General features: G+C 45.0%; 1 protein-coding gene across 4 annotated transcripts in view; it reads left to right on the top strand.

The window, feature by feature from the left end:
• The window catches only part of ACAP1 (ArfGAP with coiled-coil, ankyrin repeat and PH domains 1), a 280,144-nt gene that overhangs the window by 173,507 nt on the left and 81,325 nt on the right, over nt 1-25,312 (top strand). For all 4 annotated transcript variants that reach the window (XM_078776245.1, XM_078776246.1, XM_078776247.1 and 1 more), the window contains exons 5-8: nt 8,791-8,849; nt 9,226-9,409; nt 22,823-22,867; nt 24,767-24,862. In XM_078776245.1, the coding sequence (XP_078632371.1) occupies nt 8,791-8,849; nt 9,226-9,409; nt 22,823-22,867; nt 24,767-24,862 (384 nt within the window). The remainder of the gene's footprint in view (nt 1-8,790; nt 8,850-9,225; nt 9,410-22,822; nt 22,868-24,766; nt 24,863-25,312) is intronic.

The raw sequence follows: 25,312 nt of genomic DNA on the forward strand, positions 1-25,312 counted from the left end.
GCGTCATCATTAACATATTTTATTCCCCATGGAGAGTTCTTTACAATGAGCCATGTCTCAATTTTTTCTGTTCAGCACTTTTGGAGATTTTGTGGTGCAAAGTTTTGCCGTTTTTCCAAGATGGCGGCCGACCACGTGACTGATGACGTCATCATTAACATATTTTATTCCCCATGGAGAGTTCTTTACAATGAGCCATGTCTCAATTATTCTGTTCAGCACTTTTGGAGATATAGTGGTGCAAAGTTTTGCCGTTTTTCCAAGATGGCGGCCGACCACGTGACATATGACGTCATCATTAACATATTTTATTCCCCATGGAGAGTTCTTTCCAATGAGCCATGTCTCAATTTTTTCTGTTCAGCACTTTTGGAGATATAGTGGCGCAACGATTTGCCGTTTTTCCAAGATGGCGACCGAACCACGTGACTGATGACGTCATCATTTACATATTTTATTCCCCATGGAGAGTTCTTTACAATGAGCCATGTCTCAATTTTTTCTGTTCAGCACTTTTGGAGATATAGTGGTGCAAATTTTTGCCGTTTTTCCAAGATGGCGGCCGACCACGTGACATATGACGTCATCATTAACATATTTTATTCCCCATGGAGAGTTCTTTACAATGAGCCATGTCTCAATTTTTTCTGTTCAGTACTTTCGGAGATATAGAGGTGCAAATTTATTCGGTTTTTCCAAGATGGCGGCCGAACCACGCCACTGATGACGTCATCATTGAGGCACAGTATATTAGAGGGCAAGACCATTATGTGTGCAAAGTTTGGCGATTCTCCGTGCAACGGTGTAGACGCAGTGCTGCAAACAGACAAACAGACAGACAAACAGACAGACAAACAGACAGACAGACAAACAAACGAACAGATCAACATACTTGCCGGAAAAATTTTTCCGGCAAGTAACAAACGAACAGATCAACATACTTGCCGGAAAATTTTTCCGGCAAGTAACAAACGAACAGATCAACATACTTGCCGGAAAATTTTTCCGGCAAGTAACGAACAGATCAACATACTTGCCGGAATCTTTTCCGGCAAGTAACAAACGGACTCAAATGCAATACCCTCTCCTCAGGTGAGGGTAATAAATTAATGTTATGAAACATTTCCAGTTTCTGCTTCGTTGTCAGATTTTACAATTCGATGAAAATGGTGATTTCCGTATAAATAATTAGTTAAATGTCGCTGCGGGTATTACTTTTGTGATTATGATTCCATCAATGTTGTCCTATTACATGATGGGTCCATGCAGGTTCAGTGCAAGATGTTGCCGCTTGGTACTTCCCATCTGGTGTTTTATCTTGTCGTCCGCTGTTAATTTATTCCAGGCTTTTCCCCACTTACCTGCGCTAGCTAGAGTGAATAAAGGTGGTGCAGACAATCTAAGAGATACTCTTGGTGACAGCCGATGGTGAAGAGATATGGAAAGAGTGAGAATTGAATGGTGGAAGAGTCACAGCAGTAGAATTGAGACCAAGCAGTCGAGAGGAAAGGAGTCACATCCAGCTTTCGGAGTTGGTTTATCTGGAAGCCATGGAGCGCAGCAATGCGCGGCCTTGCATTAGGCTCGAAGTCGTTTTTTTTTGGTTCAGCAATGTTTTCATCTCTCTTCACAATTTTTTGATGCGGCTGTGCCTTTTGCACATAGCCAACACACTCAGGATTCTTTCACTTATTCCCACCAGGGATCTTGTCTGGTATTGGTGCTGTGCAGGCCTTTTCACCCATATGGTTGAGATCGTATCGCCACTGTGGCTGAAGGCCTCCAGTTTGGACCTACTACAGTCGACTGTGACTTAACTTCGTCGGGGCGATGTTGGCTGGGCTTTAGTTTTTGACGTTGGTCCAACGTAAGTGCTGACGTTGCTCCAACGTTGGCCCAACGGTGTTGTGTTAGCTGTGGTACACCACTGGATTTGCCATCACCAGCCCACTAGGTCAATGGCTTATCATTCACGACCGTGGCTCTGCAAGTAGTGCAGGTTGATATAGATAATCTCTCGCTCCTTTTGCTCTTCCCGGCTATTGCTCCTCATCTCCTCCCGCTCTCATCATCCTTCCATCAAGCCTGATTTATACCGTTCAAACCGACTGACTCTCTGAATTTGCATTATTTTGAGCAAATTAGTTGGTTGTTGCAAACTGTCGCAAAAAGACGTGTGAATGTTTTATCATCACAATTCTTGGAAACCATTTTTTGCCTGGCAATATCTCTGTGGTGGATCATCTGAACTAGTCTCGGGAAAGGAATTTGTGGATAAATACTTAATATCAGGTTTGGCAGTCATTGAGAAATTTTTTGAAGATGAAAGCTTTAAAAAGAAAGCGATATTACACAGTGGAGCTACACGATGACGTGTTATTACATTTGCGACCTGCCAAAGTTGTCCTGGGTTGTGTCAGCTCATGAGACTTGGCCCCCAAGATTGTGAATGAATCAACAGTTGTGAAGGAGCCTGGCATTGTGTTTGAACCCCTTTTTGACTCGTTTGTTAGGGCCACTCAAAAGTGCTTTCATGGCCAAACAGATGGTGGTTGCGAAAACAATGAAGAGCCTGCCCGTATGCATGGCCTTTATTTCGCAATCTGTGATTTCCATCATTCCTTTCGATTCGGGTTCCACGGTCAGGCGTCGCTACAGGAATCCAAGCACATCAGAAAATTCACGCATACTGAGAAGAGGCTATCTTTCTATCTATCTATCTATCTATCTATCTATCTATCTATCTATCTATCTATTTATCTATCCATATCCCCTTGTGCTGTTAGGCACATAACGGGGAAGAAGAGGCTTTGCACACTCCTTATTTTTGAGTGGGATTTGCTGATGTTTATTAGATCGGATTTTAGCCATGACGTAGCCAAACATCCTCATGCTTGGTTTTTAGCCGCGTCGCAAGACGCTGGTCATAGAGTGCCCTCTGCTGTTGTTGTTGTTGTTGTTCTTCTTCTTGTTCTTCTTCTTCTTGTTGTTGTTCTTGCAGAGAAGACAAAACCTCAAAGCTCCACCCATTCTGGGAACCATAGCTCCACCCATTGTGGGAGAGGCTTCATATAAACAAATATCCACCATTTTATTAACTCGCATAGCTTTGAGGCCTGTTTTGTAGGCCCGTGGTGTCTTCCTCTCTCACACAGTTTTATTTCAAATCAAATTCGATATATCATTTCATTTTTCACAGTCGCTAACATAGTTTTAGACTCGGTTGAAAAAAAACGGGAAGAAAATCCGATGAAAGTTGCCCTTTATAGAACGAAATGAATTCTCAAAGGCCTGTAACTTCAAGTCCATTGAGATATATTTTTTTTAAATCGCGGCATGGTCAGTCATACACCGCCCGAAATAAGAGACGGGAAAATGCCGAGATATATATATTTTGTTTAAATCGCGGCATGCTCAGTCATACACCGCCCGAAATAAGAGACGGGAAAATGCCGAGATATATATATATATTGTTTAAATCGCGGCATGGTCAGTCATACACCGCCCGAAATAACAGACGGGAAAATGCCGAGATATATTAAAAATTCGTCCATTTGATGACAATCGTCACGATGAAATATTTAATTTATATGTCGTCACAATAATGTGGAGAGAGGAGCATAACTTCGTTCACGTGTCGCCACATACGGGAAATTGCCGAGATATATTTTTTTTCAATCGCGGCATGGTCAGTCATACACCACCTGAAATAACAGACGGGAAAATGCCGAGATATATTAAAAATTCGTCCATTTGATGACAATCGTCACGATGAAATATTTAATTTATACGTCGTCACAATAATGTGGAGAGAGGAGCATAGCTTCGTTCAGGTGTCGCCACACACGGGAAATTGCCGAGATATATATTTTTTAAATCGCGGCATGGTCAGTCATACACCGCCTGAAATAACAGACGGGAAAATGCCGAGATATATTAAAAATTCGTCGCCACACACGGGAAATTGCCGAGATATATTTTCACTTTGCACAAAAATAACATCAAGTAATCGAATCAATAGGAATGTCCTGTGCCTATAACATCGACGTTATAGGCACAGCTGCATCTAGGCATTGTGTAACATCGACGCGGCTTTTGTTTTAATTAAAACTTTTTGTACTTGTTTGTCTTTGTTTTTCCAAAGGTTTGAGTAGACGCAGAGTACTGGAAGTTTTTATAAGGAATTCTATGTTCGTCATCGAGTTGAATCATTGGGTTTCTCATGCACATAGAGACATGGGGATGGTTAAAGCTTGTTTTGAGAAATTTGTCATAGTCTGGGAAAATTTCACCGTAACTTTTCACAAATTATGATTTAAGAAATTGAAGGATATTAAAGTGAAAGAAAGGATTCAATCTCTTCTACCCCCATTAATTCCCCCAAATCCACATTTTTTTTTGGAAATACCGACTTTTTTCTTTCCTGGAACTTCCAGCAGTGTCCATATGTTTTATACTCCCCCAAACCCCACCCCCACATTCCCATGCCTCCTCCACCCAAGCCCTCTCCCTCCCACAGATTTTCCGTTGTCCCTCTTCTCTGCTGTTGTACTTGTGTGCTTTCCTCTCTCTCCCCATCTTGTCTCCCGCTCCCTTTTTTGTATGTTTTGTGTGTTGGTTTGTTTTTTTGTGATTGATGTTAGCTCTTACACGAGCCTCGATCTTGTATACAAAAAAAAAGAAAAAGTGAAAAGGAACCAAAATCCGAACCATACTATGGTTTTATGGCATTTATTGGATATTTGTATCAGGATTAACTTATTCGAGGTATTTTGCAACATGCCTTTAGTATTTCTGTTGCATGGTAAAGGTGATGAACAATATGACGTTCATGAATATGGATTGGAAATATAAAGAGAGCAGGTGTATAACAGGGACATATAAGCGGCATATGAGCAGGAGTTGCATGTGATGCCTGTTTTGATAGGTCTTACTTCACTGAACACACGAAACATCCTGTCTCCTTCAAAAAGGAGGCTTGAATCACACATTATTCCATCATTGGATCACAAGCTTTGAGCAACATGTATGCCGAGGCTGTTTTCTATTATAATTGTGACCAAATTTACGTTGTGTTGCTTAATATAGTGTATATATTGTGTTCCAACAAAAGTTCCAAAAAAACTTTTATTGAATTAAACATTAAAATTGCAATAGCTAGCAGTTGGGAATAATTACCTTGTGTTGCGTATAATTACGCCAGGAGCTGGCTTTTGCGTTTGTGCCAATTGGTTGAAGAATATGAAGGTTGACTTGTTTTGATTATTTCCGCGAGCAAATGCAATACTCTTAGACTCCAGTTTTTATATTCCATGGTAAATAATCTTGTTATGAAAATGACTTGGGGGTTAATGTGGGGTTAATTTTGCAAGCTTAGTCTCAGCATAAGTGTTTGTAAAACCCAATTAAGATCAACCAGAATCGTATGTACAGTCACGTGAAAAAGTAAGTACACCCCATGTAAAGTTTTGACTTTTTCAACATATTTCAACATACAGCTATTTGATCTTCATTTCAACAATATTGATAGATAAAGGTGATATAATATAACAAATATCATGAAACATTTACATTTTGTAGTCAATTGTATAATTTAAATGAACATAAATGCAAATTTCGCATGTGGAAAAGTAAGTACACCCCTACATTTATCACTATTTCAAATACCTAAAATTAGAATCAGGTGCACCAGCTCAGGTGCAAATGATTAGAACATCGTCAGTGAGGATCTTGGAGGAACCTGTCTTAGTTAAACCTCAGACATTTAGTTTGGTTTGCTCTTTGTTGTTGAAGTGTGCGGCGTCACCATGCCTAGATCAAAAGAGCTCTCTGAGGCCTTCAGAAAGAAGGTTATAGATGCCTACGAGTCTGGGAAGGGATTTAAAAAGATCTCCAAACAATTTGAAATCAATCATTCGACTGTCAGGAAGATCATCTACAAGTGGAGAAGATTCCAAACAACTGCCAACTTGTTCAGGCCAGGCCACCCCAGCCAGTTCAGCCTGAGAGCAGACCGTAAGATGCTGAAAGAAGTCTCTAAGAACCCCAGAATGTCATCACGGGACCTACAGGTAGCTCTTGCCACTGTTGATGTAAAAGTGCACGAATCTACCATTAGAAAGAGGCTGCACAAATTTGATCTACATGGGAGGTGTGCCAGGAGGAAACCTTTGCTGTCCAGAAAGAACATCAGGGCAAGACTAAAGTTTGCCAATGAACACCGAGGCAAAGACCAGCACTCCTGGAACAATGTGCTCTGGACAGATGAGTCAAAGGTAGAGCTATTTGGCAACAGTACCAGAAGACATGTTTGGCGAAAACCAAAGACAGCATTTGCCCACAAGAACCTGATACCAACTGTAAAGCATGGAGGTGGAAATATTATGGTTTGGGGCAGCTTTGCTGCTTCAGGGCCTGGGCAGCTCACCATCATATAATCCACTATGAATTCTTCATTGTACCAGAGGGTGCTTGAGGATAATGTGAGGCCATCTGTTGGAAAGTTGAAGCTCAACTGAAGGTGGACCTTGCAACATGACAATGACCCTAAACACACCAGTAAATCCACCAAGGAATGGCTGAAAAGAAAGAAATGGAGGGTTCTGGAATGGACAAGTCAAAGCCCGGAACGAAATCCCATCGAGATGTTGTGGGGGGATTTGAAACGAGCTGTGCATGCAAGAAACCCCTCAAACATCGCACAGCTGAAAGAATTCTGCATGGAGGAGTGAGCAAAAATTTCTCCCAGTCGATGTCAGAGACTGGTAGACAGTTATAAGAAATGCCTACTTGAGGTTGTTTCTGCCAAAGGGGGCAATCCCACCTATTAGAGCCAAGGGTGTACTTACTTTTTCCACATGCGAAATTTGCATTTATATTTATTTAAATTATACAATGGACTACAAAATGTAAATGTTTCATGATATTTGTTATATTATATCACCTTTATCTATCAATATCGTTGAAATGAAGATGAAATAGCTGTATGTTGAAATATGTTGAAAAAGTCAAAACTTTACATGGGGTGTACTTACTTTTTCACGTGACTGTATAGTTAATGATTCCCAGTCGCTGTTTGTCATTGTGTCTGTGTCTTTCTCCCATCTTCCATCAGTGTTTAATCCTGAAATCACCTCCATTGGACTTTCATACATAAATCCCACTTCACAAATCACTGTGGTGAATGAAAAGTTGTGGACAGATTATTACAAAGGTTTGTGGATGAGTTGGTTGAGTGACAAGAACAAGCTAATTCGATTTTGGTTCAGGTCCAGATACAGATCCGGCTTATCAGTGGATACAAAATGTAAACTGTTCAGTATGCGCTCTACCGAGTGTCTCGATATCAAGTGGATTAATAAATATTTCTTATAACATTACCCTTCTGTCTCCTGTCGTATGTTAGTTTCATCCTTAAAACAACACTAAGGGCACATCAGTGTTTAATTGTTTTCTGACGTGATACCCTCTGGCCTACTGATGCGGTGTCCTGAGGTCGACACTTAACAACTTGCAGAGGCCATTATACTAATAGGCAGTTCTTTCTCAAGAAGTCTTTCTCATGTGCAGTGGTTCTCCTTGAAATGGGTGCTCACTCCATGGATGTTTGTGGGTGCTGACCTGGCACTAGAATGTTCTTCATTGTCTACCTTTCCATTACCTGAGCATAACCCATTCACCAGATTTATGCAGTTTCTCTGGTGCCAGTACCAAACTGCGCTTAAAATGTGCAATTAACATCAAGAAACCTAACCCCTTCATGAGTCACAAAGCATGCTACTTTTCACATTCCCCTGAAGTCAGCATTGGCCACCATCTTGTATCAAGTACGGATCAGCTCAGCTTGAGATGTTTCTTCACAAAAGCCATCATCCTGTGGCATCGGCTATGTGCCAATTAGTTGGACGATATTATGCTACAGAAACCCACAAACATTAACAAAAGTGTAACTAGAACGTCACTCAGTAGGGAGCATACCTCCGCCAGGCTGAACAGCTTATGTTTTGTATCCCACTGATAGGCCGGATCTGGATCCGAACCTTAAACAAAATCGAATCGGTTTGTTCCTATCACCTAATCAACTCATCCACCAAGTTTTGTCAGAAGTTGTCCACAGATTTTTGAAATATCATCAGGCTATATATAGTTTTTGACCTTATCAATAAATGGTGAAGAATCGCTTTGAAAATTAAAAAGAAGCACTCGTATCCGTATTCGAATCTTCACCAAAATCGAATTGATTCGTCCTTATCTCATACCCAACCTGTCCACCAAGTTTCATCCAGATGCGTCCATAACTTTTTCAGATATCCTGCTCACAAACCGACAGACAAACAGATAGGGGTGAAAACATAACCTCCATCCACATTCTGTGATGGAGGTAACTAGAATTAGCATCACAACCACATTGGTACTGTATAACTATAGATGCAAGCTTTCATTTGAACATGAGAATATTGTAAGCATTTTATGATTCTGTTTGTTTGCTTGCTTTGCATCTGTTGTTGATTTCTGTCTGCCACTCGGGAAAAGTTGACCAGTACTCTATTTAGAGTGTTTTAGCTCTGCCATCAAATTAATTATTAAAACCTTTCCAGCATGCTTTCATTTCACAGATTTGCAGCAGGCACTTTTGATTAGTTGTGGGTGAGTGGTGTTCATGGTTGTGGATCATGATGGAGGTGGAGATGAGGCATGGGGGTGGTGCGGACCTGGGGGGTTTGGAGCTTAAGAGTGATTTGAGGACAGTGGAAATTTTGAAGTACAATCTTCCATTCTCCTCTCTTCCAGGTATTGTTTGACCAAGCACACCGGTCAATCAAGATGCAACTGCAAAAGTTTGTCAAACAGTAAGTTTATCCAAAGGCTTCCCAGGACAGTCAACAGTTGACCTTGTTGTAGTGGGTTTAACAACATATGTGGATTTTAATCTTTGGCTGCTACTTGCAAGTTCTGCACATAATATACCTGCATGTATTTATAAGAAACCCAATGATAACCTTCCTCTTGAATTACACCTATATTTTGAGATAAACATCACAATTGGCATAAACAATTGACTCTAGATTACTCTAATTCTCTTGGTGGAGAGATAAACTCTTTACTCACTGAAGTACTTCCTCACCACGACAAAGACACTGATCTTCATGTGCTCCAATCGTGAAATTACTGACTGTGTTTAATTGGGTCTTCACCGACATTGTTTGCTTGTTCGCTGTGCTAAAGGGATGTCCGGCGCTTCAAAGAGACAAAGAAGCACTTTGAGAAGATGAGCGAGGAAATGGAAGGTGCTCTCGTCCGCAACGCACAGGCATCCCGTACGAAGCCCCACGAGACCGAGGAGGCTAGCACCATGCTAGCTACGACGCGCAAGTGCTTCCGACACTTAGCACTGGACTACGTCTTGCAGGCAAGCTCGTCGGGGTGGCTGTGGGTAATAAGCAAATTTGTAAGAAAGTTTAGCAACGCCTCCAATGGTTGCTGACACTTTGAAGTGGCCTTTTGAGTATTTCTTGGTTTTATGCCAGCAGAATGAGCTGAAGGTTCGTTGTCTTCCAACAGTTTCCCATGACTAGCAATGTGCTTTCCTGCAGTGTGAAATTCATACATCCCACCTCTGGGATAATATGATCTCGAGTCAAACTCAATTTCCTGATGCAGCGGGGGCCTGTGCTGCAACCTTTTATGAAAGAGCTTTCTTGTTCTATGTTATTTTGTGCATAAACTCTTTCTTTCAACTGGATGGGAATGTAACACGATTTTCTCTCGAGCTTTGGTAATATTCAGGTGGTGAAAACCCAAAGTTATTGTGCCATTCTCTCATTGCGTACCTGGATTTTAATCGTATTCGTCGTCGTTGGTTTTGTGTTAGAGGCCTTCCACTATCTGTATGAAAACTATAAACTGCCATCCTGATATTTTGCATGCAGGGTGATGAATCAATGTGTGCGTCGTCCCTCAGAATGAAGTTAAGCTGGGTGTCCCATTTCCTCGTGAAATTTCCTCGTGATTTACAAATATGACTTTTTTTTTAAATTGACATTGTATTTTTTATCCTCAACCATCCTGCAAGCTGAATTACTTACTGGAATTACAACAACAACAACAACATGCATTTTAAGGCCATTTTCCCTGCTAGAGCGGGGGTTAGCCTTGCGGTCCCCATGACAATCTTCTCCATTTTGCCCTATTTTCTGCATCTCTCCTTGTTAACCCCCTTGCCCGCATTTCTTCTTCCACCATCTTTAGCCAAGTCTTTCTCGGTCTTCCCCGTCCTCTACTTCCTTCTACATTCATTTCCATCACTCTTCTCAACCAGTCACTTTCATCCTTCCTCAACACATGACCAAACCATCTCAACCTGTTCCTCTTCACAGCATCAATCACAGGCTCTATTCCCATCATCATTCGCAATTCATCATTTGTATTCCTCTCTCTCAACGATACTCCGCAACTATTCCATGTGTGTCGCAAGAGGCGACTAACAGGGTTGGCGGCAGGAAGAGCATCCGGCCATAAAACATTGCTTCACAAAGGGGACCATGGTACCCAAAAAGGCCAACCCCTGCTCTGTGGGGAAAAATGGCCTCTAAAGGTGGTTCTTTCTTCTTCTTCTCTCAACGATACTCCGCACATCCACCGAACCATTCACATTTCCACCCTTTCCAGCCTTCGTTGCTGCTCTACATTCATGACCCATGTCTCGCTCCCATAAATCATAACACTTCTCACACATGCAGCATACACCTTTCCCTTCAGCTTCAACGATACTCCCCTCCTCATCAGCACGCCACCCAGTTCCCGAAACTTCTTCCATGCACATCTCACTCGAGCAACCGTTGCCGATTCTGATCCACCTTCTCCATTCAGCATGTCTCCGAGGTAGCAAAATGTTTTCACACCTTCCAGCTTCATGCCGTCTCCAAGATCCAACTCAACATTTCCTCCATCTGCAGCTCCCCCTGTGCACACCTTACATTTGAATGTAGCTGCCACACTGGTTAATGACCCTCTCAGACCACTACATTTTTGATGAACCCACTCAGCGCACATTGTACATTGAATGGAGTTCACTCCGACACCCTTCCTGCACACAGCACATGGCCACTTCCCAGTTCTTTCCTCCTCACCAGATGCTTTACCACTTGCTATCACCTTCGTCTTTCCTATATTCACCTTCAGACCTTTTGTCTCCATACATTCCTTCCACTTGTTCATCTTTTCCTTCAGTCCATCCATACTTTCCGCAATCAACACCAGATCATCTGCATACAAAAACTCCCATGGTAAACCCTCCTTTACGTTCTGAGCCAGCACCTCCATCACAGCTACAAATAGTAGTGGACTTAGTACCGACCCCTGATGCACTCCCACCTTCACCTCAAACTCACCACTGTTCCCGTCCTTCGTCCTTACAGCTGTGCGCGCTCTTTTGTACATTGCCATCACGACTCTGATCAACCATTCCTCCACTTCTAACTTCCTCAATGCCCATGTCAATACTTCGCGTGGAACCCTATTGAATGCTTTCTCCAGATCAACAAACCCAAGAAACAACTTCTTCCTCTTCTCCATGTACTTCTCCTGCAACTGCCTCACAATAAAGAGCGCGTCTGTCGTTCCTCTTCCTGGCATAAATCCAAACTGCATTTCGTCGATCTTCACCTTCTTCCTTATCCTCCTCTCCAACACCCTTTCCAATACCTTCATTCCATGCTCCAATAACTTTATCGCTCGGTACGAGCCACACTCCAGTGGGTCACCTTTCCCCTTGTATAGAGGGACGAGGGTACTCGGTTCCCAATCCACTGGAATGCGGCCTTCTTTCACCACCAGATTACAGATCTCTGTCATTCTCTTCACACCCCAACTTCCTGCTGCCTTCAACATATCTCCCACAACTCCCGTCGGCCCGCCCGCTTTTCTACTCTTCATTGCTTTTATCGCTTCCTCAACTTCCTTCTCAGTTATATTCTCTGCCGGTCCTAAAACTGGGTTACTCTCTATGTTGCCATCCCATTCATTCTCTGTATTCAACAGCATTGCCATATATCTTTTCCATCTTCCTTTAATTCCATCTGGGTCCACAACGATTTTTCCCACTTCATCCCTCAAGCAACTCACCCCCATCACATCACACCTCTCTTTCGCGATCTGCTTTGCAATCCTGAATACCGCTCTCTGACCCTCTTCCGAATCCAAGCGTTCTCCGAACATTTTCCTACATGCCTCCTGCGCCTTTGCTACCTCTTTCTTTGCAGCCTTCTTGGCTGCCTTATAACTTTCATGCTCTGCTTTTTCTGCTCCCGTACCCATTGCCTTTTGCCACTCCTTGAACGTCTTACTCTTCTCGTCAAGCCTCTTTCCAACTTCATCATCCCACCACCATCTTTCCGAGTGCCTCGGTGGTCCTTTTGTCCATCCACATACCTCACCAACGGCTCCCAACAGACTATCTTTCATTGACATCCAACCATGTTCAAGCTCAACCACATCATCCTCTACCCTACTCAGCCTCTCTTTTAATGCCTCCCTTACTGTCACCTGTGTCAACCTCCACACCTTCATTCTCGGTTGGTACTTCACCCGCCGCGCTCTCCTCGCACCTTTCACCCTTATGTCGCAGACAACCAAGTGGTGCTGTGAAACAGCCTCCTCCCCCGGGATCACCTTTGTGTCCCGGAGGTGCCCCCTATCTCGCCTACGCACCATCAGGTAGTCAACGGTTGTCGTCGACCCACCTGACGTGTATGTAACAAGCTTATTATCCCCTTTCTGGAACTGAGTATTACAAATCAACAAATCAGCTCCATCAGCAAACTCCAAAATCCTTTCACCTTCTCCATTTCTCACACCATATCCGTAACCCCCATGAACTCCCTCAAAACCGTCCATACTCCTTCCCACATGTCCATTTAGGTCTCCTCCTACCACAACAACTTCCTCATCCCACCACCAAAGAATGATGTACTTACTTTTTCCACATGCGAAATTTGCATTTTTGTTTATTTAAATTATACAATGGACTACAAAATGCAAATGTTTCATGATATTTGTTATATTATATCACCTTTATCTATCAATATTGTTGAAATGAAGATCAAATAGCTGTATGTTGAAATATGTTGAAAAAGTCAAAACTTTACATGGGGTGTACTTACTTTTTCACGTGACTGTATATATATATATATATATATATACACAAAGATTTGCGGTTGGGAGTAAATCCAAATGACTCCATGGTAAGATCTCCAACCTTTAATTGAACAAACAATGACTCAACGTTTCGATTAACAACATGTGACAAAGCCACACGCCATTGTGATTGCCAACATGGTGATGGAGGATTTGGAGGAACGCACCATTCCAGCCCTGTTAGTGCAACCACGTGTTTGGTTCCGGTACGTGGATGACACATTTGTCATCTGTCACTCTGATGAGGTGGGCATCATACATGAGACCATAAATAAAACTTTTTCCTCCATTAATTTCACCATTGAAGAGGAGAAAAATGGAGCCCTTCCCTTCCTGGATACACTCGTAGCAAGGGATCCCAAAGGAGCCTTAAAGGTAACGGTGTACAGAAAACCAACACACACTGATCGCTACCTTGATTTCAATTCTTGCTATCCAATGGAACACAAAAGATCGGTGGTGCACACCCTCTCAAAAAGAGCATGTGATTTACCATCTGCCTTTGAAGACAAGATGAGTGAGGTGGACCATCTTCAAAATGTGTGAAGGGCAAATGGTTATCCTGACAGCTTGCTACCCAACAGGAAAACGATAAGGGCTTCCCCACACAACAGGCTGAGACCGAGAGAACAACCAAGGGGTTTGTGTGTTCTCCCTTTTGTACCGGGGGTTTCACAGAGGGTCGGCAGAATTTTGAAATCGGCAGGAGTGAGGGTTAGTTTCACACCGGTTTTCACCCTGCGCCAAGCCCTTATGAGGGTCAAGGACAAGCTTCCGAGGAAGGATCGGTCAGGGGTGGTATACGTAGTGCCCTGTGGTTGTGGAGCTGAGTATGTGGGTGAAACCAGGAGGACCTTAGGTCAACATATTGCTGAACACCAAAAAGCATTTGAATGTAATTATCCCAACAGATCTGCTATTGCCAAACACAGCCTTAAGGAAGGCCACACACCTTTATGGGATAGGGTTAATATTTTGGGTTCCACACCCAACAGAAACAGAAGACGTGTTTTGGAGGCTTGGCACACAGAAGAAACTGTTACCTCGATCACACAAGAGGTAGTTGACTTACCGGTAGCGTTTGACCCACTCTTGTGTAAACGAAGCAGGCATTCCGTACTTTGAACAACGAGTCCACATAATATGTCACACAAGGTTTTTATTCGGACAATTTGCCCCCTCCCCCTCACGCCTCCCCCCTCCCTCCAAACCACCCCTCTCCCAAACCCCCCCCCCCCTCCGCTTCCACCCCCCCCTCTGGTGTCCCCTCCCCATTTTATCCCCCCCTATAAGCCCCTCCTTCCCGCATTCCCCTTTACTGCATAGGGCCACATGTGATGATCTTGATATTATGGCAATTTTATTTTATCTTAAATTTTTTTGCTTGAATGTATTTACAGTTTTAATTTAATTTACAATTTAATTGTTTACAAGTTCAACTTTTAATTAAATGTAATGATTGTTCCTGATTTTCTAAACACTTGAGTTATAATCCAGCATTGCTTACAGGATTATTTTGAGCCGTTAATATACGGTTGATTTTTTAATTTGGCCAGTAACGTCTCCGTTCACGAGAGCGGTGTGATACGGTTTCATTGGCTGTCCAGCTTTGCCCACCCCACTTTGCATATACCCCGCCCACTTTGCATATAAGGGGATGTTGAGATGATTTTATCACTCTTGAGGAAGATTAACGGAGACGTGTGGCTTTGTCACATGTTGTTAATCGAAACGTTGAGTCATTGTTTGTTCAATTAAAGGTTGGAGATCTTACCATGGTCATATATATATATACATATATATATATATATATATATATATATATATATATATATATATATATATGTCACACAAGAGGTCGTTGACTTACCGGTCAACTTATCATTTTATCATTTTCCTTATCATTTTCCATACATATATATATATATATATATATATATATATATATATATATACAGACTTGGCATTTAATATGGAATATTTTTTTTTTCTTGACTTGGGTTTACTTTCTGAACTCAGTATATCAATCTGGTGAGTTTATTTTACCCTAAGGTGATGTCTTTGTTGAAAGAACCATGTCACTGTCTTTCGCAGCAAGAAGTCAATAACAGGATTATATCACAGGTGGTGTGACAAAATGTAAGGACAGGTACATTTGACGATTGGCTTCACAATCGGGTATATAAGGGTTGTTGCATTCTGTATTCGTGGAAAACAACTGCTGCACGTCTACAAAAGTTATTGCCGCTTCCTCTGGAGATGGTCCGTCAACTTGACAATGCTGTTTGTCATGGAGTGGTGGCTTTACAAAATTCCGGCATGAAACAGCGTGCTATTGCTCGACAGTATGGCATTACTCAAGGTCAGGTGTCAAATATCCTGAAACGAAATGCTCAGAGGGGTGTCCCTACTCCAATACCGAGGCCAGGACGTCCACACAGAACCACAAGGAGAGATGATCGCTGTTGTGGAAATCAACCAGATTTACAACGTGTTCCATATGTATGGTTTAATCTCAATCAGATCTGTACATCATCCTGTAAAGTACATCAAGCATCATACATGTCAGGATCTAGGCATCATATGAGAAGATTGAATATATCAGTCAATGCAAGCAAACCTAGAATATAGGCGGGTACGTACCATTCAATTCTACATGGCATTGTATAATGATGTCACAGGAGTGGCCTCGAGTCGCGGACGTCCGAGGTCTTATAGACACCGCCCAGCGGTTTAAGGGAGCACCAAACCTGGGTTCAACTTTGGTACAATTTCACCACATTCTCCCCACCGTTAGAACTATACTGCCGCTCGGCAGGAAGCGAGTGCGCGTCAGCATTAATGGATTGAGGAAGTCATCATTTTCTTCTTGGGGTGTTAAAGACATATTTCCCTATAAAGTCAGTCGGTCCTTCCATAGCGGTCAGGGTGGCGAAATTACCCTGCCAGCACAGGGTCGGAAACTACCGGGTACGACATCCCCAAGCCCGGAGTCCCCCTGCTTCGGAGTAGCCGCTGGAGGCAGGTGTCGGAGGGGCACCTCAGTGCCTTCACTGCTTCAGGCAGGGGTGTATCAGGCGAAGGGAGGGACGGTCACGTGGGTCACAATAGTCTAGTCTTACAGCGGGGTCGTCGGCACAGTAGCTAGATAGGATACGTTGTACCTTGGCGAAGAGCGAATGTCCATTCGTCGCAATGCAACACATGTGTAAATCAGTAAGCCTCTTTACAGTAAGCTGTAACCGTAAGTAAGGTTACATGACAGGAGGCCATTACAGTGAGTCCATTGCAGTCTGTACCTGCCTAGGCTCCCAAGGGTACATGATCGATCCATGCTAGGTCCATGTCATGGAATTACAGTAAGCAAGTACAGTAAAGAACTACAGTAAGCTGTAACAGTAAGTAAGATGACATGACAGGAGGCCATTACAGTAAGTCAATTGCAGTCTGTACCTGCCTAGGCTCCCAAGGGTACATGATCGATCCATGTTAGGTCCATGTCATGGAATTGCCGAGGGAGAGAATCGATGAGAGCCATAACGAGAGTTACTCGACACCGGCAGCGGCCCTGTTGAATCACGAGACTCGAGCGTCCTCTGACGGCAGCTCATACGCATTACAAACTCTTGTTCCGGCACGTGAATCTACCGTTGGCAGCGATCCTTCGCACGAGACACGAGCGGCCTCTGAAGGCTGCCTGGACGACCGGCATGGCTGATTACGACGACGCACAAAACGACCGGAACGCGCCTCTCCAGCGAAGCGCGCAGAACCTCCGGGATGCATATGGCAATCCTGTCCTGCTGTACAGCGCTCGGAGGATCGGAGAAGATCGGCTATACCGGCTACCGAGAGGATGCCCCGGATGGAAGGATTGTCCCATTCAAAGCGAATTGAATTGTCCCATTCACAAACTGAGAGAGAGTCCCGGCTGGACAAACCTTGTTTGTCCCAGCGTTGTCCCGGATGGATTGTCCCATTCACAAACCGAGAGAGTCCCGGCTGGACAAACCTTGTTTGTCTCAGCGTTGTCCCGGATGGATTGTCTAGATGTCGAGATGATTGTCATGCTAGATGTCCCGGATGGATTGGCCATCCACGGATGTCCGACCGATCCATCCATTCAACGCCTTCATTGCATGGCACGGATCCAGCCGGACAGTGGATGGATCGACCATCCACGGACGCAAAGACTCAGAGACCCAAAGACAGCCATCGCCCCGGATGGACTGTCCATCCATGCTAGATGTCCCGGATGGATTGTCCATCCACGGATGTCCGACCGATCCATCCATTCAACGCCTTCATTGAATGGCTCGGATCGACCATCCATGGACTCAAAGACTCACTCAAAGACACAAAGACATCCATGGACGTCATCCTGGGTCCCCACAAGGGGCGAGGTGGGAGTCGTCATACCGAACGGCATCCGGATCGCGGCATCTGGATCGCGGATGGATTGCCCAACCTCCTGGGATCCCACCCCCCCCCCCCCCCCACCGAGGTTGCAGCGGCGCGCTGCATACCGAAGTCAGACGACCTTCACAGTCTGGGTCAGTCTGAGTCACAGTCAGTCTGGGGCAGAGGGAAAATGGAATCAGACGAGGCGTCTCGCAGTCTCGAAATGTGCGTGGATACGAGCCAAGAGCTCTGTCCGATAAACAACAAGCCCAGAGTCAAGGGCGAGCAGGCAGTACGGTGCCCCCGTTACTTGCGCAGGTGACAAGGGAGCCGGGCGCGACGCTCAATGTCACCATTTCACGAGGTCACCGTGTACTCCCTAAACGGCGTGGGCGCGCGACCTTGAGGTAGCGCCGCGTTACGTAGTTTACGTCGTTTACGTAAAGGACATTTGGGACGTAGTTTACCAAGGTACATGGAAATGTAAACGAATCCCCGATGATGAGATCGCGTGAAGCACGCAATTACGTTAATGACGCCGTAGAGCAAACGCGTGATTAGTCGGTGACGTCATCAATTGGTTCGGGCGCGTGCGGTTCGTTGGCAAAACCGAAAGTCGTCCTCGGCCTGTCGAGCCAGCGTGGCACGCTGAGACGAGAGGGCGAGCACGCTGGGCCACAATAATTTGCACGGCCTGAAGCAGCGTCTCGTTCGATGGCTTTCGGGCAGGGTTTGTCCGGGGTTGAAGCGGGGAATAGCGGCAGCAGTGCGGTAGTTATCAACGGTATCTATCATGATACGATACATCACGCCAACACAAATCACATATCACAAATCACATTTCACAAATCCCCGAGTGCCGTGAACCCTTTAGAACCCTTTTAAGATTGTTTATTAAGGTTATGACAGCGGAAGAAGATGAAAGTTTAGGAAGACCATGCTCGGCGAGTCCCCGAGTGGCGCCAAACGAGCCTCATGCGTTGAGGCGAGTCCGGGCAGCGGTGTTCGCCGGCCTCGCTGAGAAGCCATGCGTAGGTGGGATTCCGACCAGCAGCAACGGGGCCACAGAGTAGTGCCAGCGAGGGGAATCACATGCGCTTCGCGTGAAGAAGGGATCCATCCAGCGAAGATGCGGCGCGCGCGACTGGCGCGTCGTGCCTGGTGAGGATGCCATCCAGCGATGGTGCAGCGCGTGATTCGTGCGGGAGGAGGTGATTCCAGCGAGCAGCGATAGGAATCGCCGGCCTCACCGAGTAGGGCCCGCGAAGGGAGCAACGTGCGGCTTCGCACGGAGGAGGTGATTCCACCGAGCAGCCGGAGTGAGCCGGCCGTGTGAGGCACAGCGTGATTCCGACGAGCAGTGCACGATTCGCGCGGAGGAGGTGGTTCCACCGAGCAGCGAGGGGATTCACGTGGAGGAGGTGATTCCACCGAGCAGCCGGAGTGAGCCGGCCGTGTGAGGCACGGCGTGATTCCGACGAGCAGTGCGCGATTCGCGGAGGAGGTGGTTCCACCGAGCAGCGAGTGGTCAGGGTGAGCCGGCCGTGTGAGGCACGGCGTGATCCCGACGAGCAGTGCGGAGGAGGTGATTCCACCGAGCAGCCGGAGTGAGCCGGCCGTGTGAGGCACAGCGTGATTCCGACGAGCAGTGCGCGATTCGTGCGGAGGAGGTGGTTCCACCGAGCAGCGAGGGGATTCGCGTGGAGGAGGTGATTCCACCGAGCAGCCGGAGTGAGCCGGCCGTGTGAGGCACGGCATGATTCTGACGAGCAGTGCGCGATTCGCGCGGAGGAGGTGGTACCACCGAGCAGCGAGTGGTCAGGGTGAGCCGGCCGTGTGAGGCATGGCGTGATCCCGACGAGCAGTGCGCGATCCGCGCGGAGGAGGCGATTCCACCGAGCAGCGAGTAGTCGGAGTGTGCCGGCCCGCGCGGAGGAGGCGATTCCACCGAGTAGCGAGTGGTCGGAGTGTTCCGGCCCGCGCGGAGGAGGCGATTCCACCGAGCAGCGAGTGGTCGGAGTGTGCCGGCCGTGTGGAGGCATGGCCGACATGGGAGTCGTGATCACTCGCGTGGGAATCTCATCTCGGGCCGAGGCACGCAAATCTAGGATGATTCTCTCGGACGGAGCCGTTAGCGTTTCGAGCAACCGAGGCTAGACTCGTACCTTCGGCGCCAAGCGGGTCCGTTGTTCCGACGGGGTTGTGGCCCAGGACATTTCCCAATGGCCTCCTTCAGCAGGCGCCTTGCCGGAGTCCGTCATGCCTGCTCCGGCGTCCGGGCCCCAGGAGAGCAGTTCGCGCTTTGACGGCACGGTTCCGCAAAATGCTTGCGCTTCCGGTCCCGTCGAGGTAGACCGGCAGCGAGAGTCGTCGGAGCTCCGTGGCTGGAGCTGGCTCGATGGGCTCTCAGCTGGTCATTCTTCTCCGAGGTGGGCCGCGCAGGAGCATGGAGAATGTCGGGAAACGCTCGTCTGAGATCAGCGTTCATCCGGCCATCGCCAGACTCGTGTCCCACCATTCCCGAAGATCTTGATTGAGATTAAGTGTTGTGGAAATCAACCAGATTTACAACGTGTTCCATATGTATGGTTTAATCTCAATCAGATCTGTACATCATCCTGTAAAGTACATCAAGCATCATACATGTCAGGATCTAGGCATCATATGAGAAGATTGAATCTATCAGTCAATGCAAGCAAACCTAGAATATAGGCGGGTACGTACCATTCAATTCTACATGGCATTGTATAATGATGTCGCAGGAGTGGCCTCGAGTCGCGGATGTCCGAGGTCTTATAGACACCGCCCAGCGGTTTAAGGGAGCACCAAACCTGGGTTCAACTTTGGTACAATTTCACCACAATCGCCAGCTGCACCGGTTAGGCTGCAATGGCCGTACCAAGTCAGCTAATCGGCTTAGGGCTGAGTGGCAGCAACTGACAAATGTGCCTGTATCCAGAAGGCTAGTCAACCAACGACTGGTTCAAGCAGGCTATCGTGCCAGGCGTCCCCTGAGAAAGCCACGCCTGACCAGACAACACAGCCAGCGCCGATTGCAGTGGGCCAGAGAGCACCGTCAATGGCAGCCAGGACACTGGAATCACGTGACCTTCAGTGGCGAGTTTAGATTTCTGGTCTATCATCAAGATGGCCGCGTCCGAGTGCGCAGACAAGTGCATGAAGCCCACAACGAAGATTGTATAGTGCCAAGAGTCCAAGCTGGAGGTGGTGGGGTGACCGTTTGGGCTGCTTTTCATGCAGGGGGCAAAACTGACCTGGTTGTTCTGAATGGAAACCTGAACCAGTTCAAGTACAGGGTCATTCTGGAAGAAACATTGCTTCCATTTGCTCGTGCAGCCTTTCGAGGAAACTTTGTCTTCCAAGATGACAATGCACGGCCTCATCGTGCTCGCATGATCCAACACTTTCTTGCTGACTGTGGTGCAGAGCATATGGAGTGGCCTGCCATGTCCCCGGATATGAATCCGATAGAGAACTTGTGGGCAGAATTAACGCGTCAAATCGACAACTTGGTCCAGCAGCCTACCTCTATGCGTGAATTGCAGCAGACTATTGTCACTGCATGGCAATCGATTCCTGTCCAAACCTTGGCAAATCTCGTGAACAGCATGCCTCGACATGTACGTGCTCTCCTGAATTCTCGTGGGGGTTACACGAAGTACTGAACTGTAATTTTACGGTCCGTAATCCCAGTCATAATTTAGCTTTTGTTTTTGTTGAATTTTTTTTTGCCTAATGTGCAAAATAAAGAGATACTTCTGGAAAACGTACAAAAGTTTAACACAGTACTGTCCATGAATTGAGTTCGATATCAGTTTACATCACTTTCAAGGATCAATTTATTTGCTTAGAAATGTCAAATGTGGTTTTTGTTTCTTTTAAAGGTCACATTAACAAAATCTAGAATAATTTCAACATAATTCCAATGAACTTTTGGTTCTAATTCATCTTGAAAAGTAAGTTCACCCCCACAAAAAAATATTCCATATTAAATGCCAAGTCTGTATATATTAGCCGCTCTCTCGCTGCTCCCTGGACTATTTCTGCTCAACTCACGACTCCCTGATTCTTGGACTCTGCCTGACTGGCTCGGTTCCTTGTTGTGCTCCACCAGTGCCCTGGTTCTGATGCTCTCTTTGTGTGGGTTCTTGCTATTTGTGTTGCCAAGCAAGCAGAAGCCCCCTTCGAGGCGTGTAAAGCCCCCTTCGAGGCGTTTCTGGACTAGCCATGCGGCTCTCCGGACCTCTAGTGTTAAGAGTATGGGCCTCTAAATTACTTACGGGTCTAACCTCATAAACACCTGCATCTGAAACATTTCCAATGCCTTTCCACCACATCACCACCAAATTCTCTCTTCTATTTGTATCATGCTAAATGCCCAAGAAGCTGTGATATCACTCATCTCCTTGTGGTGTGAAAAGATGCAATTGAGCAAAACACTGCCTTAGATACTGCACAAAAATAGAATTAGTTCCTGAGGGTTTAATTAGTGAAGGTGAACCAGAAATAACAATGGATTGGCTTTTATCTTGTAACTTAAAACAAGCACAAGGCAATAAGCAATCATGGCCAAACTATTACTGAAAACTTGCATCAAAACTAGAAATTTCACTGGGCAAATGTTTCATTCCTGATTGTCTGCACATAAAAAATGTTCCCCAAGCTATGAGCACAAAATACAACATACTGACTTGTCAGGCTTGCATATTGACGTTTTAAATTAATTTCTATCAAACTCTATAGCATATACTGCGCTTCCCTTCCTTGTGCTGAAGGCCCAGGAAGGCAGCAAGTCTGCAGATCGAGCATTTTCTGCCTTGTACACAACTGCAGAGTAATTTCTCTGAATGGACGAAAACCTTATCTCTGAAATTTTACTTGCAGCCCTGAGGGTTTATCCACAGCACCTGGACCAGGCCTCCATTACTGATGCTAAATATTCCCATCTGCTCAAGAAAAGCTTGAGAACCTTAATCCACTTCAGGGGATGGCGTTCATGGGAGGAAGGGTTGGGGGTTTTGGAGGAGGGGTAAGGGCATGGGCTAATGGTTAGAAGTGAAGTTTCGTGGCGCTATGCCAGCAATGCTTGATTTGAAAACGGAAAAAGTGTGCACCACAGCCTGACCTCCGCCTTTTGTTGATCGCAGTCCAAAACTGCATGACATTCCTGCGACTCATCCAAACTTTTGTATCATTTCTGTGGCAGATAAATGTTTTGCAAAGCAAGAAACGTCTGGAAGTTTTGGATTCGGTAAGTTTGATACATGATTTATTTCCTGTAGCAAATAGAATCTCTATTTCGTATAATGAGTACAGTTTCACAACTTACACATGTTACAGGATTGTTTGCTCTAATGTACTTATGCAGCTATAATGCTCGATGGAGATAACCCACAAATCCTAGATTAGTTTTATATGTCACTTTGATTGTTTGCTCACTCATTATTGCTGAAAATTTTCCTTTTTATTTGTGAACTTCTAGAATAGAAGAGAGATGGAAAAACAAGAATGGGGTGTTAAAGAAAGAGGGGAGCTACAAGGGGGGAGATTAAGAGGAAAGTTGGTACGGTGTGAAAAAGTTTGTTTGGAGAGTGGAGGAGGGATATGTGAGGGCTGAGAAATGGAGACATCTGTTTATTACATGCACAACTAGAACGGCACTCAGTAGAGAGCAAACCTCCACCAAGCTGACCAGTTTAGGTTTTCTATCCACTGATAGGCTGGATCTGGATCCGGACCTGAACCAAAAGCTAATCGGCTTGTTCTTATCACTTAACCAACTCATCCACCAAGTTTTGCAATATTCCGTCCATAACTTTTTGTGATATCATGCTACTTATCGTTTTTGGCCCGATCACTCAATGGTGAGGAATCACTTTAAAAAAAATTTTTTTATCTGATCCGGATCCGGATTCGTATCTTCACGAAAATCGAATCAATTCAATTCGTCCTTGTCACACACCCAACCTCTCCACCAAGTTTCATCTGAATCCATCCGCAACGTTTTGAGATATCTTGATTTTTATTGTTTTTTGCCCCATCTCTCAATGGTGAAGAATCGCTTGAAAAATTATCAGATCCAGATCCGGATCTTCACCAAAATTTAATAATTTCTTCCTCGTCACATACACTACCTCTCCACCAAATTTCGTCTGAATCAGTGCGTAACTTTTTGAGATATCTTGTTCACAGCTAAACAAACAGACACAGACAGACAGACAGACAGACAGACACGAGTGAAAACAACCTCCATCCACCTTCGGTGGCGGAGGTAAAAATGGCAGAATGTTTCACTGTTTCCTCCCCACATAATTTTGACTTTCCCACCTCTTCATCCTATTCCATCAAAACTTATTTTCTTCATCACCACAATTCCTCTTTGAACCTCCTTTTCTTTTCCCAAACTTAGCCCTCTCCCCACCCCACCATTGCAAGCATAGGTAATAAACAGGTGGCTCCAGAGATGAAAGAGGAAAGTACACATTGGAAATTTGAGAGAAGAGCGAACAAAGAAGAGGAGAGATTGCCATTGCCTGAGTGAATGTTCTATTCACAAACAGCCAATTTTCACAAGTCTGCCAAACATTACTATCGACATAAAGCATGGACTTGAACAATAAACCCACTTATTGTTATTTTAAATCTTACTTTCAACCACATTATAATCTGCATTGAATTTTCTAGCAAACATTGGTTGATAGAATATTGGGGTTTGAGAGTGGGTTGGAATTATTTTTGAGGCCATGCTTGTAAAGCAAATGAAAGGCTTTGCTGGGATAAGGTTGCAATTATTGTATGGTTCTTAATAAACTCAGAAACTGTGGGATTTAAACTGAATCACCTGAAGGAGTTCATTTAAAGTTTTTAAAGTTGGTATTCACTTCACTTCTCACTTCTCAAGCTTTCATGACATTAACTTCAGTCCGCAATATTTGAGAATCTTGGTTAAAAAGCTTTGCACAGTATATTTATTGGGAAAACTGTAATAATGTTAGCCGTGATAAGCATTCCTCAAAACATTCATAACTCCGACAATTCTCATTCTTCCCTATCCGTGGTGTCATCCTTGTACCAGTGCTGTTACCTCTTTCCTCATTATGTCTTAATTTTGAAGGAAAAATGACAATGTGGCAATTCTACTTTTTTCCAGATGCTGTCTTACATGCATGCTCAGCAGAGCTTTTTCCAACAAGGCTTCGACTTGCTGAGTAATCTTGACCCCTACCTGAAGGACCTTACCGCACAGGTGGGCCATTGAGGATTTTTCCTAAAAGTGAAGAACCCATACTTATGGACGGGAGAATTCCCCTAGGATTGCGAATGGGATAATTTCCCCCAATAGGTGTATTTTAGTATGACTTGTAATACCCCCTGCCACCAGGACGAGCGCTATGCTAAACACATTTACATAGAGAGAATCGGAGTCCTCCCCCGACCCCCGTAACCCTGAGACTATAATTATTTGTTACCACCTAAAACCTTATTGTGTCCACCCCAAGTATAACCACGAGTTTTCACCTTATTCCTTCCTGCATTTCAGGAGTGAATAGAAGTCAAGCAAACAAACACAATAACAAACAGACATTTCTCAAATTGTAATATAAAGAAGAAGAAGAACCACCTTTAGAGGCCATTTTTCCCCGCAGAGCTGGGGTTGGCATTTTTCGGGAACCTTTCTCCCCTTTTTGAAGCGATG

The sequence above is a fragment of the Myxine glutinosa genome, chromosome 4, assembly GCF_964187855.1.
Source record: "Myxine glutinosa chromosome 4, kmMyxGlut1.1, whole genome shotgun sequence".
In the NCBI taxonomy this organism is placed as follows: domain Eukaryota; kingdom Metazoa; phylum Chordata; class Myxini; order Myxiniformes; family Myxinidae; genus Myxine; species Myxine glutinosa.